This window comes from Bombyx mori, chromosome 16 (assembly GCF_030269925.1).
Source record: "Bombyx mori chromosome 16, ASM3026992v2".
NCBI classification, from domain to species: Eukaryota; Metazoa; Arthropoda; class Insecta; order Lepidoptera; family Bombycidae; genus Bombyx; species Bombyx mori.
This window is the reverse complement of record NC_085122.1, coordinates 10,374,857-10,395,574: the sequence shown is the minus strand read 5'-3', so window position 1 is coordinate 10,395,574 and position 20,718 is coordinate 10,374,857. Positions and strand designations below refer to the sequence as shown.

At 35.5% G+C, this 20,718-nt stretch overlaps 1 protein-coding gene and 1 non-coding gene across 2 annotated transcripts in view; one reads left to right on the top strand and one right to left on the bottom strand.

The window, feature by feature from the left end:
- Positions 1–20,718, top strand: part of LOC101742625 (fatty acid synthase) — a 54,792-nt gene that overhangs the window by 21,170 nt on the left and 12,904 nt on the right. Inside the window, exons 9-24 of the mRNA XM_038016324.2 lie at positions 5,693–5,896; positions 8,818–9,004; positions 9,407–9,566; positions 9,641–9,810; positions 10,516–10,667; positions 11,184–11,367; positions 11,625–11,773; positions 12,113–12,294; positions 14,189–14,308; positions 14,764–14,873; positions 16,681–16,871; positions 17,886–18,034; positions 18,528–18,782; positions 19,508–19,616; positions 19,702–19,821; positions 20,072–20,181. Coding sequence (XP_037872252.1) covers positions 5,693–5,896; positions 8,818–9,004; positions 9,407–9,566; positions 9,641–9,810; positions 10,516–10,667; positions 11,184–11,367; positions 11,625–11,773; positions 12,113–12,294; positions 14,189–14,308; positions 14,764–14,873; positions 16,681–16,871; positions 17,886–18,034; positions 18,528–18,782; positions 19,508–19,616; positions 19,702–19,821; positions 20,072–20,181 — 2,552 coding nt within the window. The remainder of the gene's footprint in view (positions 1–5,692; positions 5,897–8,817; positions 9,005–9,406; positions 9,567–9,640; positions 9,811–10,515; positions 10,668–11,183; positions 11,368–11,624; positions 11,774–12,112; positions 12,295–14,188; positions 14,309–14,763; positions 14,874–16,680; positions 16,872–17,885; positions 18,035–18,527; positions 18,783–19,507; positions 19,617–19,701; positions 19,822–20,071; positions 20,182–20,718) is intronic.
- On the bottom strand, positions 11,913–12,020 carry LOC119629740 (U6 spliceosomal RNA). The gene has a single exon (XR_005245642.1). It is a non-coding gene; the product is annotated as a U6 spliceosomal RNA (small nuclear RNA).

The following is a 20,718-nucleotide window of genomic DNA, read 5'->3' as shown; positions in this document are numbered from 1 at the left end:
AGGAAGATTGACGAAAACACCAAGAAAAACTCAAAGAAAACACCTTATTACTTAGGGTGGATTCGACCAAACTTAAATTTATACTCGAGTAACTATACGAGGAATAACCTATTCCATGATTTTAATCTCGAGTAAATCCATAGTCGTTTTTCCACCTAAACTTACGCTAGGAATAACAATACGCGAATAGCAGAGTGAATGGTGAACAAAAATAAAATCCGGCAAATAAATGTTGTTGTACAACGGCATAGTGTAAGAGCATACAAATCGTCAACTCGATTTTGCCGTATTTTAGTGTGAAAAAGTAGCTGTTGTGTAAGATATCCAGCTGTCAAACGTATTATTTTTATTTGTTGTTTGTTTGAGGGAATTGTCAAGTTTTGTCGTGTGGTTTTATCTTTTTTCGTTTAAACGTTGCATTATACAATGCCAGACTATTAATAATAATTTAGTGCATTGCGTTGACTTGAAATTAAAACAGAATAAATATTTATGAAATGACAGAAATCAGATGATTGGACTAACTGACGCCATTACTTTATTCTACGAATAGCTCCGTTATTCCGTGCAAAACGGCGGTATAGTAGCAATTCCCGAATAGGCCCACTATTCTTAGAATTGTAGTTGGTAAAACGTAAAATTGATTTACTCTCGATTAACTGACGAGTTATTCTAAGAATAAGATTTACTCTTGTTTGGTCGAATCGACCCTTAATCAAACTAAATTAACGACAACTAAATCAAACGCAGAATCTGTCAGCGACTTTAAAAAGTCAAAAACGTCAACGGCATCCAGTGGTGCCAACACAACGAGCAAATTACGTTCCAATCTACACAAACCAAAACAGCTTACATCACGATGGCTTCGATCAAAATGTCAGAAGATATGACAAAACTATACTTTTTTTTTTTATTGCTTATATGTGTGGACGAGCTCACAGCCCACCTGGTGTTAAGTGGTTACTGGAGCCCATAGACATATACAACGTAAATGCGCCACACACCTTGAGATATAAGTTCTAAGATCTCAGTATACGAGAGCTGCACTAAAAGTATCGGGAATGGAATATTTCCACTGTTCCTGTCATATTAAAATCTTTTTAATTGAAAACTCCTTGGTTTTAAAAATCGAATACCATTTATTTATTTAAAAAAAGATTCTCGGTCTTGTCACGAGGTTTTGTCAAACTTGTTTAGTCGTTGAGAAAATGGAATCGACTCGAGAAAATTCAAGAGCGATGATTTATTATGACTTTCGAAGTGGTTTAACACAAAAACAGTGTGTTGACCGGATGATTTCTGCATTTGGTGATGAAACCCCATCCAAAACCACAATTTATCGCTGGTTTGCTGAGTTTCAACGTGGACGTGTCAAGCTCAGTGATGATCCCCGTCAAGGTCGTCCAAAAACTGCAGTCACCCAAGAAAACGTTGATGCTGTGCGTAAGCTGATTGAGGAAGATCGACATGTGACATACCGCGAAATTCAGGCAACTTTAGGCATTGGCATGAGTCAAATACAAATAATCTTGCATGAACAATTAGGTGTAAAAAAGTTGTTTTCCCGATGGATAAAGCATTCGCTCTGTGAAGAGCAAAAAGCGGCTCGCGTTACTTGGTGAGTCAGAACTCTCGAAAGATTCCACGCAGGATCCTCAAATGCTGTATACAACATTGTATCAGGTGACAAATCCTGGATATACGCGTACGAACCCGAAACAAAAAACCAGTCACGAGTTTGGGTGTTCGAAAATGAGTTAAAGCCAACAAAAAATTTTCGTTCACGGAGTGTTGCAAAAAAAATGGTGGCCACGTTTGTCTCCGAAACCGGCCATGTTACGACTATTCCTCTTGAGGGACAAAGAACGGTTAATGCAGAATGGTATGCTAGCATTTGTTTGCCACAGTCGTTTCTGAACTCCGTAAAGAGAACTGCAACCGCCGCATCATCCTCCATCACGACAATGCGAGTTCTCACACCGCGCACAGAACAAAAGAGTTTTTAGAGCAAGAAAACATAGAATTATTAGACAATCCGCCGTACAGCCCCGACCTAAGCCCTAATGATTTCTATACTTTCCCTAAAATAAAGAATAAATTGTGTGGACAGAGATTTTCATCACCTGAAGAAGCTGTGGACGCCTACAAAACAGCCATTTTGGAGACCCCAACTTCCGAATGGAACGGTTGCTTCACTGATTGGTTCCATCGTATGGAAAAATGTGTCAAATTTCGCGGAGAATAATTCGAAAAGCAATAAATACATTTTTAAATAGTAATGTTGTGTCACTTCGTTAATTCCCGAAATTTTCAGTGCCGCCTATGTAGGTACAACGGCTGCCCTACCCTTCAAACCGAAACGCATTACTGCTTCACGGCAGAAATAGACGGGACGGTGGTACCTACCCGTGCGGACTCAGAAGAGGTCCTACCACCCGTAATTACGCAAATAATAATTTTGCGGGTTTGATTTTTATTACACGATGTTATTCCTTCACCGTGGAAGTCAATCGTGAACATTTGTTAAGTACATATTTCATTAGAAAAATTGGTACCCGCCTGCGGGATTCGAACACCGGTGCATCGCTAGATACGAATGCACCGGACGTGTTATCCTTTAGGCCACGACGACTTCGACAAAATTCCATTCCATATTCCAGATGATGAAATCGGAATTCGATAAACAAACTGCAACAATTACTCAGAGTGTAACCGAAACTATCATGCGCAATATAGATGACAAAATAAAACCAATCTTGGAAGAAAATAAGTATCTTAAAAACGAGTTACAAAAGTTGAACGACAAAGCAAGATACTTAGAAAACAAAGGTAATAAAAACAAGCTGATTCTACACTGTATAAAAGAAACAGAAAATAACCGGCAAGAACTGTTTAATATAATAAATCATAAAAGTTTTAAATGTTGATATCAACTTCTATGAGATAAATAACTACTATAGACTGGGAAAGAAGTATAATGAGAAAAAAATGAGATCAATACTTATATCTTTTACGCCATTTCTAAAGAAACTAGAAATATTGAAAAATAAGATGAAAATGCCGAAACAAGCTTATATCACACAAGATTTTTCAAAAGAAAGAATACAATTACGCAAAAACTTATAAGAACAACTCAAGCAAGTAAAACAAAATGGAAATGACGCATTCATTCGAAACAATAAAATTATACTGAGAGATACGTCTGATGTCGAAAAAAGAAAGCGGAAAACCTCGACATCACCCAATATTATGCATACACCTACACACACTCGACTACAGAAACTCGAAACATATTATTGCACCACCAAAATTACACAAAACCAATGCATTTCAATATATGAGGGCAAGATCATCCTCATTAAAAACCTCAGTAAAAACAATCTCAACAATTTAAACCATAGGAATTAACAGACACCGGTAAGGAATCGCATCTAGAATAGGAAAACCATCCAGTACATATAATGAAAACCCCAATACGGCTGGTCACCGCGGGTCCACCGACCACTACCCCCAAGATCTCAAAGATTTCGACTCCAATCCAAATCCAACTAGAAATCAGACATGAAATGAAACAAATACAAAGGCTAGAAAACATAGATTATGTATAGCAACACTAAATACTAGATCATTAAAATCGAAGGAAAAATTAGTAGAATTGGAAAAAGGTTTGAATCAGATCAATTGGGATATCCTGGGTATACGTGACGTCAGACGGTCGGCTGAAAAAATAGAAGAACATGATGAACACATTTTATACTACAAAAATGAACAACCAGGAATATATGGCGTGGAATTCTTGGTTAAGAAATATCTTAAAATCAGTATGATAGAGTTTAAAGGAGTGTCAAATAGTATAGCAATTTTAAATATCACTCTTCCTGGCTACAAAAATCTTCAATTGTCCAAATATATGCTCCTACAGAAACAGCAAAGAAAGAGACTAAAAACGAATTCTAGAAAAGCTTAAATGGAATAATGGAGAATTTATACAAAACCATTATTGTAATGGGAGATTTTAATAGCCAAATTAGTCAGAGGAGAAAAAACGAAGACAAAATAACAGGACCCTTACACAATAGGCAAAAGAAACGATAACGGACAAAGGTTGATAAACTACGCGGCAGAGAATAACTTAAGTATAATGAATAGTTTCTATAAAAGAAATCTTCTAAGAAAATGGACATGGCAATCTCCTGATGTCATAACAAGAAACGAAATTGACTTTATTACAACAAATAAACCGAAACTTTTCTTAAACGTGGAAGTTCTTAACAGATTTAATTTTAACACCGGTCACAGATTACTACGAGGCCACTTTCATATGTTTCAAACAAAAAACCAAAGGAAATATATAAAAAACTAGCTGACCCGGCAAACGTTGTGTTGCCTTAAATAAGATTTCTAGGCAAATTCTACTGTAGAAAAAAAAACCTCATTTAACCACATAATACCTCATTATAAACAAAAAAAAATATATCAAAAAAATAAAAAATAAAAAATGTTTGGGGTGGACAACCCTTTTCACTTAGGGGTTTGAAAAATAGACAGTAGCCGATTCTCAAACCTACTGAACATACTATTGATACACAAATAAAACCAAAAAAACATGGCTGGAAAATGTATAGTATTGTATAGCTCTCAAATATATTAAGTGTATAATCTATGATGTTATAGTGAGTAAGTAAGACAGGAGACCGGCTTCGTCCTCATCCCTACTACCTGATGTTCGCTGGATGAGTGGTGACACCTGGCGGGGATAGCTGATCGATTGATAGTTGATCAGTAGTCGACCGGCGAGAGCGGGAGATCAATTTCAATTTAAAAAAAATCATAATTAATGGAACTTGAAATTATAAACTCTGAATAAGAATTTATCGTACTACAATTATAATATTTGATTGCCATCTTGCAACCTTATTGCGGATCTGTGCATAGAATAAAAAAAATATTAATCGGGATGGAAAAATAGGGGTTGATCGTAGAGGGGTGAAAATTTCAGAGTAATATGAATTTTTTTATTCTACGTCATGACAAAATAAAAACAAAATACTCGCAAAAAAATTTAAAGTTTTTAATTAGCAAATAAAAAATAAGGGTTGATCGTAGAGGCGTGAAAATTTAGGGTTGTATGTATTTTTGTATGTTGTATCATAAAAATAGAAATTAAAAATTTTGTCTAAAAATTAAAAAAAAATATTTAGGGGTGGACTACCCCTAACATTTAGGGGGATGAAAAATAGATGTTGGCCGATTCTCATAGATACCGGATAAGCACAAAAAATTTCATCAAAATCGGTCAAGCCGTTTCGGAGGAGTATGGCAACGAAAACTGTGACACGAGAATTTTATATATTAGATATAAAGCTGCCTACTATTATAGATAAAAACAAAATTACCTGCTTTCAGTATTATAAGGTGTGAAATTCTTACTCTATTTGCCTACAGAATAATCCATGACAGCCACATTTGAAGTGCTAACTATTAAGTGTATTTATTATTTATGCTTCAGTCGAGCATCGCCGCCCGCATTTTATTTATCGAAGCTTAAATAGACAAAAGAGAGTAAAAACTTTTTTCCAGAACACAACATAAATTTTTAAGACATAAATTCATATCAAATCTTTTACTAGAGAGTAAATGACTAAAAACAATTGGTGTGAGATATTTATAGGGCGACAATTAAACTTCATAGGTGCTCCTTGGCTACCACAACGGTTTATTTGCTGGTAACCTGCATTACAATACGCCACGCCACGACATAAATGCAATAAAAGATGGACGAATTTGTATTCTTGACGATCACTGCCACATTAACGGAAATTACGCAGCAGTCAATGCCTTTTCAGTAACTGGAGTCAATGCTCATGTTCTGTTGAAAGGAAACCGTAAACCAAAGGTAATCTGCATGGTTTTTAAATTCTAAAATAAAATTGTCTAGATTTCAAGAGAATGAGAGATCCTTTGGTTTGGATTACGTAAACAGTACCAGGCTTAGAGTATACATAAACTATAGAGCGCGCACATCGCTGGTTGTCCATTATACCAAGTGTAAGCAGATGTTGTAGCGGTCGAATAGTGATGTGCTACGATTGATATACTCGTATGTAAGTATTAGGTAAGTAAATACTAAAATTTAGGTTTAAGCAGATCAATAAAACACAGTTAAGTCTTTTTTAAATAATAATAAAAATATATTTCACAAAAGTATGTACTTAAGGGTAATAAGATTTGTATATATATACTAATATTATAAAGCTGAAGAGTTTGTTTGTTTGTTTGAACGCGTTAATCTTAGGAACTACTGGTTCGCTTTGAAAAATTCTTTCAGTATTAGATAGCCCATTTATTGAGGAAGGCTATATAACATCACGTTAAGACCAATACAAATGGAGCACCAATAAAGAGTGTTTCAAAATCAGGTTTTTTTTCCTTTTTGAGTGCTTCCGCTGCGTGCGCTGCGGAAATGGTTAAAGTTTCGCTAAAATAATGTATGACAGAATTGTTTCCCCTTAAAAGATCTAAAAAGTCTGCGATAGCATGTGTCTATATGTTAAGGTTGGCTCACTATAACGTTTTTTATGCTAACCAAATTTGTTCTAAAATAAGGCATTATTTCTGAAGGTATTTTTATAGAAATAATATTAATCCTTATCCAAATGTATCAAATACTTATGATGTATTACAATTCCAAGCTGTTAGTTTAGACATCGATCTTAAATACAATAAAGAAAGAAAAATAATTAAAAATAAAGAAATAAAAAAAAAATGTAATTACATAGTATCGAGTACAACGTGACACAGCACTACCTCCAATGCGGAGAAGGTCGGAAGCGGGAGGCGCGGGAACGCACGCTGCGTGAACCCACCCGCGCGCCTCCCGCAACACCCTTTCTCGCCCTGAGTAATTAAAATACTTAAAATTATGTTTTCTTATCAAAACACTATTTACTGATGAAAGTAAATATCCTTGTTCTTTTTAGTTTGCTTCCGTGAATCATTCTTACAACTTGGTACTGCACATTTCACCATTATAACATTAAAATTAAATAAATATCGGTGCGAGAAACAATCAGCGCGTTCGTCTTTTCGATATTCGAACTCGATATTGTTCAAACCCGTACTTACAGTTCATACTCGCTAACGGGTGCTCTATAGCTTGCTTATGTATACTCTAAGGTACCAGGATACTTTTGCGTAATTTTGCATTTATACTGTATAAAATAAAATTATTGCAGTATTGTTTTATTATACCTAGTCAGGTCATAAATTCTGTAACATGTTTAATGTAAAATAATTGAAACAAGTTTATTCATTATGTAACCATTCATATACCAAAATGAACTTAACAAAACATAGATTCTTATGACACTAAAATTTATTCAAAATGACCTCCGTGATTTTGAATACAGGCCTTCAATCTGCGCGGCCAGTCGTCTATCGCAGCACGAACGAGGTCCATGTCAATATCGGCGGCTGCATTAATCAAGGATGTCTTGAGTGACTCCAAAATGGGATGAGGCTTTGAGCACGCCTTTTCCTCCAAGTGTTGCCATATCTTGTAATCTAACGGATTCAAATCTGGACTGGAGGATGGCCAGTCTTCGTGCCGGATGAAGTCGATTTCACGCGCCGCCAGCCAGTCTTGTGTGCTCTTCGCTCTATGAGCTGGCGCCGAATCTTGTTGGAATACACAGTGCCTGTTATTGAACATGGTATGAGAAACAGGTTCCACAAGGTTCGTCAGGACTGTATTTTGATACACAACTGCATTCGTTTTTACACCTTTCTCACAAAAATGTACCTCTGTTAAGCCCCAATAAGAAACTCCCAACCATACCATGAGCGAGGATGGAAAATGACCTCGTTGGACACGCGGAATACGGTTGCTCGCTTCTCCACTACTGTGTGCGTACACCTTATCATTTTGTTTGTTGTAGCTCTCTACTACGATAAAAAAAATTTCATCCGAAAAAAGAATTTCCCGATATTTTTTTCCCGCGTACCGCTTCAACAAAGCGCGACATCTCTTCAGTCTCAGGTCCATTAGACGAGCATTCAAACGATGTCCTGTTTTTCTTCGATATGCCCGAAGCCCTAAGTCTTCATTTAATACCCTTTTCACCGTGGTTCTGCTTAACCCCATCTGAAAGGCCAACAGTTTCTGCTTACGTTTGGGATTTCTTTGAATTCGCGCCTTCACAGCTTTTATCACTGCTGGAGTCCTAACAGACCGAGGGCGACCACTGCTTGACCTGTCATCTGCACTAGAGTCTTCATTGTATCGTTTGATGGTACGATAAACGAATCTTTTGGTTATATTCAAAATTTTCAGTATGTTAAAAATTTGAATTGGCGCGTAACCGCAACGATGCAACGCAATAACTGCAACACGGTCTTCTTTAAGCGTCCACTCCATATTTAAAAATGAGTAAAATTCTAAAAGTATATATTTTTATTTTCATGAACAATTCGAAATTCGAATTCAATAAACTTTTTTGTGGCCAGCATTCTAAAAGAAAAGTTTTTACTGTGTGACAATACTTATGACCTGACTAGTTATATTTCTAGTTATCATTTATCTGAATTTTATATACTTTAATGATTTAATTCGTTTTCAACGACGCAATTTGTTTGTCACTTTAAGACGTATACTTTGATATGTTAGTTTTTTTTCTCTGTAAATCACTACAGTACAGCCTCGTTAGAAAAAATTTTAATGATATCTAGCTCACTTATCTTCTACACGAGTTAAGTACTTAAAAAAATATTACTATTCTTAATTGCGAAATGTTTATACATAGCATTTATGTATCACAGGACTTAGCCAAATATAAATCCAGCATACCACACCTGGTGACAGTATCAGGGAGACAAGATAGTTCAGTAAAAAAAGTACTTGATAATTTAAAATCAAGACCAATAGATCCAGAAGAACTAACATTATTTCACAACATACATTCGGTGGTGACTCCAGGGCACTTGGGAAGAGGCTACACAATTTTGCGTAAGTAGCGTTACAGTTCCGACAGAGGCAGGAAGGATATTTTTGGAACGAAGTTTCTTATGAGACCGGGAAAAAACGTCCGTAATGTAAGATTTTTTCTATTTAGTTTGTTATCAACAGATGTCACTGCACGTAAACTCAACAATTCCTGAATCGATTTTTTTTTAACAATAAAAAAATCATAGTAAAAAATGTATACTCGAATAATTATTTTCTTTATACCTCGAATGGAACTTAAAATTAATATTTTTTATAATATTGAACTTTATTCCTATCCGGTGTCCCACGAATACCACACATTTTTTTTATCTAAATGTGTTCACAGATTGTAAAAAATAAAGCATGCGAAGCTACTAAATTGGTTTTTCAGCTCCTTTTTATCCATTTTTCATATCCTTGCAGAAACGCAAGAGAATCAAACAGTAAGTTTAGGAGAAGCAGTGAACTATTTCGATAATGCCAAACGTCCGTTGTGGTTTGTGTACAGTGGGATGGGTTCTCAATGGCCTGGGATGGGCGCGGAACTTATGAATATCCCAATATTTTCCGCAGCTATTGAGCGGTAAAAAGTACTTCGATTTATTTTTTTACTTTAGTACATTATATGCCTCTTTTTATCAAAACGACCTTTTGCAGCTGCCAAAAAGCAGTCGAATCTAAAGGAATAGACCTCGTGAAAATTATAACGTCTACTGATCCTGATATTTTCAATAATATTCTAAACGCTTTCTTGGGTATCGCGGCCATTCAGATCGGTTTGACAGATGTCACCTATGCACTTGGTTTGGTTCCTGATAATATCATTGGTAAAGGTTAAATTATTATATAGTAATAAAATTTTTAATAATAAAATGTCTATTTACGTTATTTTAATTTACATATAAAGGCGTTGTATCTCTTTTAAGGCCAAAGCTAAGGGTTATAATATGTATAAACAATGGAAGGTCTGTCTGTATTTGTTTTATGTATTTTGAATTCAAATCTTAAAATCATTTGTTTTACAGAGATATTCAGAATTTCTTTGTCATTGTATTTCCATTTCGTTCTCCTACATACAAAATCGTATTAAATTCTAAAGTCACCTCAATTAATTCGTCATAAGTTACCGTGGCCTGAAGGATAGAACGCCGGGCCCATCAAGCAATGCCATTGTACAAATTCGGCAAATAATAATATGTAGAATATAATAAAATACGTACTTCACCCGTGTTCTCCGTCGAAGGAATACCACTATCTTGCACAATAATAAATTCGAACACACAAAAAAAGAATTTACGTCTTTACCGATAATAGTACGCTTTCTATGCTCGCACAGTGAGATACCTCTCTAGTACTACAACTACAAGTGTGAAAGCCGTTTTACAATACAAGTGAGACATGTTTCAAGGCGGTACTCACGGCATGTGTGAGTTCTGGTAGTTAGTTTACACCACGTAGGCCACAAACGACGTGTTCTATCGTCTAGAAATAATATGTATAATCATGATTTTAATGTTCTTTATAAATAAAAGGACACAGTGTGGGCGAGCTCGGCTGCGCTTATGCCGATGGTTGTCTAACAGCAGAGGAAATGATTTTGGCTGCGTATTCTCGTGGTCAAGCATCCATTGAGACTAAACTCATCAAGGGTTCTATGGCGGCCATCGGGATGGGATACAAACAAGTAAAGTATTAAAAAATGTTACATAAAACAAATCTTGCTTTTAAAAAAATTGGTCTGTGATTGTATTTTTCACACAAAACATGAGAACTGTGAGATTGCTTAGCTACGTTACATTTATAATTTTGGCAATATAATAGATAAATATCCTTAAAACATGGTGCGCTTGCAAGTGGTACACGTGAAATAAGTGAAAATTCTTTTCCGGTGTGTTTTTCTTCATTTTTCATCCTTATTAAATCAAATTTTTCTTGTTATAGGGAATGCTCTGTATATGTTTCCCTCTCTCCACGGTCGAATGGTTCACGAAACGCTTTGTCTATTTTCTCACTTTCACTTTTCCTAAACTGTATCATTTCTCTCTAGCCGTAACGAATCTGTCGCAAGTTAAATTTTACTCTCAACGGGCCTAAAGAAGTTTCACTTCAAAAATTGGCTTTTTTTATGAAGATTTTAAATACAGTTTCAGGTGTACCACGTCATTTTGACCATGTGTATAAGCTTTGCACACTGTTTCAGATCTTACCTCTGTGTCCTCCAGAAGTAGACGTGGCGTGTCACAACGGACCGGACTCTAGCACTATATCGGGCCCAGCGGATGTGACTGCCCATTTCGTAGCCGAACTGTCAGCCAAAGGAATATTTGCTAAAACAGTTCCTTCTGCGAATATCGCGTATCACTCTCGTTACATAGCTGCTGCTGGTAAATCCTTTGATTGTTTATTTGGAAAATCAAGAAAATTATTAAAGTTATGATATTATACTAAGAATTCTAATAAATGAACAATTCTGATTCTAATATTAAATTTTGAATACAAACATTAAAAATCTTTGGGTTGTGAAATAAACCAAGAGTTACTTTCCAATTATTTAAATAGTAAATGAAAACTTTTTAAGACTTCTGTTATTTCTGTGGTTTCTAATTTCACCTTTATAAAATGTTTTTTTTTGTAATGTAAGGCTCCAACCTCTTACAAATGCTGAAGAAGGTCATAAAAAATCCACGTCTTCGTAGTGAACGTTGGGTTTCCACGTCTGTTCCTCAAGAGGATTGGAATAATGCAGCAGCCAAATACTGTTCCCCTGAATACCAAACTAATAATTTGTTGGTGTGTACTGATTAATACTGATCAATAAATTTCCTGATGAAAAATATTAAATCTAATTTTCACAATAATAATTTTTATGTGTGTATAAAGTACAAAAAAATATTTATTTCTTCGATTTTCAATGATTCGCATGCCTTTTTTATGTGCGTGTTCCCTCATAATTGTGCGTGTCATTCTTACGCAGGGGCCATCCTAATCTTCTTAGTATCGTTCCAATTTTATTTTTCAAATTTAACCCATCATATTTGAAATCTATAAATGAAAAAAGAACTACTAATTTAAATAACGATTATTAAAAAAGTTTGTGAAAGCAATTAGTAAATTAATTACATGTTTCAGAACCCAGTTCTATTCGAGGAAACATCTCGACTTATCCCAAACAACGCCATTCTCATAGAAATAGCTCCACGTGGACTGCTACAGGCCATTCTGAAACGTTCAGTATCACCAGATTGCTTTAATATATCGTTAACTAAAAAAGGAGATGGTAACGTCATACATTTACTTCAAACCATTGGGAAGTAAGTAAAGATGAAATAAATAAGTAAGTTGAAATTAGTTGTAGGTACACTTAAATCATCTAAATAAGTATGTAATCTAAATAAGTAATCATACAAATTTAAACGGCGGTCAACTATAATGTGCAGCAAAAGATTTTTATTCGGGGGCTATAGGTTATATTATCACTATTCAAGTATGAGGGAGATAGCCGCCGAACTTTCTGTATCTCCCGAGTAGATCCATACCATTTTAAATAATGACTTGAGTTGTCCACAACACGTTGCCACTCGGCTAGTCCCAAAAGACCTGAATTTTCTCCAAACACTCAATCGTATAAGAGTCACTGAAGACAGGCTAGAACGAGTCAACTCCGATCTAACATTCATAAAACGAATTGTTACTGGGGACGAAACCTGAGTTTACGAGTTTGACATACAAACTAGTCAACAAACCTCAGAGTGATGCGCTCCATTTGAACCGAAACCGAAAAACCTACGCCAAAGTCGATCAAAAGTCAAAGTCATATTGACTCTTTTTTATTATGACGGTGTTGTACTGGAGAGCGAATTCGATGAAAAAGCTATGATTAGTGAAAATAAAATTCTTGGATTTTGCACCATGATAATGCGCCATCCATCAAAGCCATTATTGCAAACATTTTTTTTTTTACTAAAAACTCAACAAATACCATCGATCAACCACCTTATTCAGCAGATATGGCTCCGACTGACTTCATTATTTTTCCTAACCTTAAATTGCCACATCGTGGCACATGTTTTCGTTCGGTAGAAGAGGCTATCTTAAATCGTAAAGGAGAGGTGAGAACTACAATCAATTCCGGAAAAATCGTTTAAAAAATTATTTGATTACTTTATTCGGTGGCGTAATTATGCCGTTTTTGTAGGAACATAGTTTAAAGGTGATAAAGGTGATTTGAATGAATAATTAACATTTTGTGTATTTTTGATCTTTTTTCGGTAATTTCTTGATAATTATATGAAAATAAAAGCCATTTATCGAGAAATTTGCGATTCGAATCACTCGTTTTTGCCAGCTTTCGGCAAGGTCCTAAAGAGTTTAGCATTTTGTGTTTTATTGGTTTATCGCTTTTTGAAGGTCTTTATATTCAAATTGATATTGACCTATTACATTACCTTTTAAAAATAAGACTTCTTTGCATACATGGATCAAGTTTCACAAAGTTAATTTGTCTTCACTCAGATTTTTCATGTTATAGGCTCCCTTTTCAGTGCTCGTTGAAGTTTCGGTCAAGTCATCCTACGAATTAAGCAACACTTAAATGTCGTCGTATCTGTTCGAGTCCATATCATCTTATTCGATTTGCAAATTTGAATTTGCACGAATTCTTCATAATTTTCGACAGTTAAAACAGTCCACAGTATTTCAAAATAAATAAAATTAAATAAAAATTGAGGCCAATACCAATTGCCGTATCGATTAATTTAAATCTAGTGCTGGTATGACAAGTGGTCAACTCCAATCATAAAAATCTCTTGCTCCTATTCTTCTGTTAAAGAAAACTCTTCTTTCTTTCTGAAGGGCAAGTCAACAGCTATAATTATAATGTACAAAACGTATTTGGTACGGGAAATAAATTATAAGGGCCTCATTGTTACAAAATTTAATGGGAAAAATGAGTGCTGGGAGCATTTAAACATTTCACGCATTAAATCAACATGAAGTCAGAGTCAGTAAAATAAAGGGAGAATATCATCTGTGAATCAATAACAACAAAAAATATCTTCTTCCTATTCGTACACTCTTGACAGAGTGGTCGTGGTCATGCATCAGTCGGATCCTGCGATACCGATGCTCTCGCGATGCGACGCCATCAATCATAAAAATATCAAGAATACATTTTTAACTAAACGTTTCATTTCTTAATTATTTCAGGCTATACATTGAAGGATGCACACCAGACATCAAGGCTTTGTACCCAAAAGTAGAGTTACCAGTTTCAGCAGGGACTCCCATGCTATCACAATTAGTTAAATGGATGCATCTACAGGAATGGTAGTATGCAAATTTGAAGATAATAATTAATAATTAATTCATTTTTTTATTTTTATCCTATAGATGAGCCAAAGCTGCCTTGGCCCACTGGTTTCAAGTAGTTACCGATTTAGTAGATTCTGCAGGATGGGTGCCACCGCTGAACTTGGGACGTTGTACTCGTTGTGAAGTCGAGTCGCTGTAACGGCGGCATCATCCTTCAAACCAAATCGCATGAGGCTTTGTAGCAGAAATGAGCCAGTGGTACTTCAAGGCGCGCCAAACAAAATCCGAAAGTCGTTGTTACTATGTAATTTATGGTCATGACATAACACGTGGTTTCCTAAAAATATCCCATTACATCACTGAATAGAAACTTATCAGATATTCTAGATGCTAGGCCGAAGACGCTGAAGCTTTCATTCATTAAAACTTTTCTACCATATAGATATTGACTGTTGAATTTTGAACTACAGGTACGTTCCAAAGCCACAAAGTACTGAAATAATAACTTGTGCAGTCTGCGAACATTTCATATCTGTGCATGACAAAGAGCATAGTTATTTAAGAGGAAACATTGCTCAAGGTAAGATTTTTTCTATGATTGAGGGTGGCCCAGAGGCCTTTCCAGTTTCACAAGGGCAGGTGGGCGAGCAAGGGATTAGCCAGGAGGGGCGGGATTTGCTAACAGTTGCCCGAGCTCCTCCAGGGGAGACCTAACAAACTAAAGAGCAACAGTTTCGAGAATGAATCTAATACCGGATAGGAATCACGACCCGCAGAGATCCGGCGAGAAACTCAACGGGCTGATGTATACTACCAGCCAATCTGTTAAACAGTTTAATAATTTAGGTAAAATTAAAAAAAAATACAAAAATGATAATATTTCTTTAGTACTGTTATGACTTACACTTGGACTTGCGTAGTACTTTGTTATCAACCATCAATAAAATCAATTATTATAACAACATTGAATATGGTCATTGAATATGTACGAGTATAACATACAATTACGATTATGGTTAGCTTAATGCCAGCTATATTAAATTATATTTTAACCGCCAAGGGCTATGTGCCGATATCTCAGTTGGTCGGTTGCGTAAATGAATAGGTGAATGATCATGAGTTCGTATCCTTTTCACAAGATTTAGAAGTTAATATTTTAATTTTGTAGATATTTAAGTGAAAAGTAGGATATAAAATTTTTTTTGGGAAAATGATGAGATTGCACAGAAATAATACACGTTTTCAAAATTTTAAATGTGTATTTTTAAAACAACATTGGAATTCATTATTACAAATTTAATATGACGCAGTTATTGATGTTATACAATGTGTTAATTCTTCTTTCTGCTCGTTCCCTCAATGCTGAGGATCGTGACTGTATGTCAATCTTCTCCACTCGCTCCGGTTCTGCGCCATATGTACCGCTCCCCATATCTGGCCTCCAGTCACCTCCTTGAGTTGGTCAACCCATCTAGCTGGCGCTCTTCCTCTAGCGCGCTTCCCCTCCATCTGTCCGAGAATTGTGAGTTTCTCCAGGCTGTGCAATGAGGATCGCATTATGTGCCCAAAGAAACTCCGGATCCATTCCTGTTAATTAAATAACTGCAAACCAGAAAGTAGTTCCATCAGAATCCAGAGTAAAATCGAATTAGACTATGTTTCAAATCAGGTTGTGTTTGAGTCTTTAAATCCTTTTTATTATTGTGCCCAGTCTAAATGCTACTATATTAACAATAACGGGAAGAGTGCTCGTGCAGCTGACAATTGTGGCATTGGCTCGGAGTGCCTTTATGTGTGGGGCTTCCACAGTGATTGCGGAAAGCCTACACACAGTCTGGATGTTCAATATTTGTTTTCCCTCGGGCTGGGCTGGTGGGCGACGAGAACCATGTTATGTGGCTCCCTCCCGCGTCCTGTGTGCATGCGGTGCACGGAGTTTACCACTGATTTGCCGAACGAATTCCACGAATTCAGAGGTCCGTTCGCTCACAGATGGCAATGCGACGCAATTAGCCATAGGTAGACACTTCCGAGAAAACACTTGGACCCCAGATGTGCCACAAACCGAGGTCGGGCGATCGAACGGTCAACGAGCACGTCCGCACACGACGAGTGCTTGGATCGGAATGTTGATAAGAAGTTGTACTGAATAAGAATAATAGCACTTCAGAAGGAAAACTAAATGTTCAGCAAAACATGATTATGTTAAAAATATAATAAATAATACATATCGCCTACAGCACGTTTGAGGCAATGGTGCGGCAAATCAATTTTGAGTTCCAAAAAGAGCTCAAACGTTATAAAAGATAGGCATTTTTGTGATTTTATTGTCATGAAATGCATTTAGACGTATGCCAGAGATATTTAATAATTCAAAATGTTTTTAGGGAAAATGATATATCCTATTGGAGGAATTTTAGTTCTAGTTTGGGACACGTTATGCATGTCGATGCTATTGCCCAAAAAGAAGGTGTCGGTTAAATTTAGCGACGTTCATATAGAAGTGCAACCAATACTTTGCGAAGAAAAAATATTAAGACTGCGTGTAGCGATCAACAAGGGAAATGGACGATTTGAGGTCAGTGTTTTATTCGCAAGTAGTCTTTTTTTCCACTATCCCACTAGGGTCAACACAGCAAATTTTTCTTATCCTTTCTCTCGTATATTCATTCAGACAATCTATTAATGTCTTCTTTGGTTGACCTCTTCTCCCTTTGTAATGATTTTTTAATTTTTTGGACTTACGGAAGGCTATGTATTTGCAAGGTCTCATTCTCGATATTATACGGTCCTAAATGTTCTCAATGGGTAAGTCGTAGTTTGATAATCTATTGGGATTTGTTTTGTTTAAGATTATAATATTTACACTTTCATATTATACCTTTTCATTACGCATTTTCTCTTTACATATACATATATTATTCTTAATCAAACTCTACTACTTCCTTTTCTTGACTATGCCGATGTCTGTTTCCGAGATGACGGTGAAGCTTTCTGTATTAACTCTTCACACGACGTTTTCTCTGAATGAATTTCATAATTTTATTATATCACTATCACCAGACTAGCTTAATAATACCAGATTCTTGAGTCATCATCAGTAACAGCAGGTTTTATGGTAATACAAAAAGTAGCAATAAGTAATTTAGAGTTTCTTCCGTTTGAAATAAAACAAAACTTTTCGGGATTAGTTATTGGTAATAAATAAACAATTTTAAGTCAACGTTTAAATATATAATATAATGTATTAAATGTATTCGCCGCGAAATGAGCCGATATCTTCATTATTTCTTGAAATAGTTACGTCTGATGGGTAATCGGGCAAAGAGATTGTGCAGCACAAAACGATGACAGTTTCGAGACGTCTTCACTCTTTCCGAGCTAGGCAACGAGTGTGCTTCCATTCAACCCGAGCCATGATACCTCGACTCTGCCGAAGCACACCACCCGAATGGAGCCGATCTTTGGCGAGTTACGGCTCACATCCTACGGCTAGGTGGCACGCTTTTGCTTCGTTTGTTATTTTCGGATGCGACATACAATGTAACATATTTAGGATTAAAAATTATTGACTATTAAATTGACTATTCAGGTTACAAACGCTGGATCTAAAGTTGCAAGTGGAATTATTTTTACTACAAGTAAAAATGTGATTAACAAAATGGATCATGCAGTTACTTCTATGGAACTAAATAAAAACGACGTATATCAACTACTATGGGAAAAAGGATACTCTTTCAGGTTTTGAAATATCTTAATAACGTAACGCACTACTTTAACGCTAACTATGTATATAATATCAGAATATATAATAGAGAAATATGTCTTACCATTGAAATTATAGATATTTTGAGATATTTGGTCGGCCCTAATGTTTTATTGCAGTATTTAAAATGTTCACTGCCTATTTGTATTTTATTTATTTAAACGCCAGACATACACTACCAAACTAATTTAATGGCACTTTTTGTTTTGCCTCACAAATCAGCGAGGTAATTTTTTACGAAATTTTTACGACTATAGGACTAGGAAAAGTTAACATAATTTTCTATTATAAAGCCCATTTTTTGTGTTACAATCTTATTTAAACTGCAGTATAACACAGTTTATATTAAATTGATGTCATTGGTACCTAAAACAGGTTTTATAACAAGTATAAAATAATTTGGTAAATTATCTCTCAAAAAATTGAGTTTTATATTTATTAACCGCCCGATATCATTTAAATTTTTAGCGAAGAATTCCGTTTGATAAAGAGTGCAAATACGACTTTATCTGAAGCCATCGTAGAATGGCGAGACAACTGGGTGACGCTGATCGAGAATATGCTGCAACTGAATATCTTAAATCAGAACGATAATGGTGTTTCACTACCTGCTAAGATCTCTGACGTTATTCTTAATATTTTTGAACACGAAAAGCCAATATTTTCAAAAGATAGTTCATCCACATTAAAAGTAATTCGGTCTGAAGTATATGATTCGACGGAGTGAGTTGATATTACATATTTTTATTTTTTTCTAATCTATATACCTAAACAAGGTTTAGTAGGTAAGCTATAAACTTCTCGGGGCTTAATATTCAAAATATAGCTAGTATCCTTGAAGAAACGGCATAAGGTCAATGTTCCAATGGAATTTGTATAATAACTATCCTACAATCCGATATGCTTCCCTACTTCACGGTCGATATCATGGATGGTAGTATCGAGCAGTCCGAGCTATCACGCTGGTTATCACTAATAATAATTATGAAAAGGAATAAATTTTAGAGTTGCATGTTCTAGTTTAAACAGGCTTTAGAATTGAATCTTTTCCAAAACTAAGAAATCTACAAGCAAGCGATATTAAATTCACGTCGAGTAAAATTGAAACTTAACACGTTGAACGCCCTATTATGAAAACCGGAGTATTTTCATTCAAGCCACTTTTAAAATATCTTCAAAACTAGACGCTAATATTTTTTTTATCTTGCACGGAAGATAAAAATTATCGCATTTTATAAATTTGAATGAAAATCTCAAATTGATAAAAAATACTGATACCCTGATTTCGGCTTAGCCCGAATGGTATAGTATGCTAGGCCCGCCGGTTGGCTGCATGGCGTTCAACGTGTTAATATATTATTAACAGAATGTGCCATGAACAACAAAAACAAAGAATTTCGGACCTATGAAGAGTTTTGTGAACGTAATAATATTTTCAAGTATTTCAGATGCGGGGGTGTGATCCTTAAGGGTATACGATTTCGTCAAATTCCTAGAATTTCATATCCCACGAGTCTGTTGGTTCCGTCTAGCAAAGACAAAACTGAATTGATAAAGGCAAGTTAACTTAGTTCGATTAGATATTTAATGTCACTTTCATATGATAATTCTACAGCTATTAATTGCTTTTGGTTTATTTTAGTTGAAAATACAAACTTCCTCTTGTTCAAATACGATGCTTCTAAGCGCAGAACCTGGGAATATAAATTCCATTCATTGGTCTCAAGTCTTTGAACCATCTGGATCCGGAATTCTTGTGAAGGTAAACTGAATCTTTTAATATTCCGTTCAAGACAATGGAATTGAATTTATCAGGTAAACTGTTAATTGAAAAACAGTATGAACAATTTCGATTGTTACACTATTGTACAACAAGAACAAATCGTTGACGGCTGCATATAAGAGCTTATTCTGTTTATAATTTAGCTTCTCTCTGTATCTGCTTAGATCGAAGAAACCATAATTTTTTTGTTAAATAATAGATTCAAATTTATAGAGTATATTGATTTTAGGTTCACTACGCAAGTCTTACTCCTATAGATGGTGAAAAGGCAACAGGAGCAGTATCTCATCAAGTGAACGAAATCTGTTATGGTATGGATTACAGCGGTGTTACTGAAAGGTACAATAATTGTAACAATAAAAGGTAAAAAAAAGTCTAATTCTGACTATGTGGCAACGTTCATGAGTGAAAGTGGATTGAATATAGCGAAATTCTTTATTTCATTTCACAATCACTTCGTACACGTCTTTCTAAAACTTTTCCTATGTTCCTACTCCCTCTAACCTTAAACTGCTATCTCTTTCTGAAGATAATAGAATGTTGCCACTGCAACAAGCTTAAACAAAATAAATATTAAAAAATAAAATAAAAAAACGTAATAAAAATAACACTCCCCACACGGCAATCCTGGTCAATCGTCTGACCCAGATGAACTACCTTCATCCACGACCCAAGGCTTCATTAGGTCGCCGACTTTTCTTACAGCGTACCGGTCATGGTGTTTCTTAGCCACTACTTCGTAAGGCCCCAGAAATTTTGGATACAGCTTACTTCCCTGGGTGAATTGAGTTCGCTTGATAGCAACCAAGTCCCTACTTGACATTCTGTTCCTGTATCTTCTTGATAGATTCTATAGCTTTAGTTCTTGGTTCATTT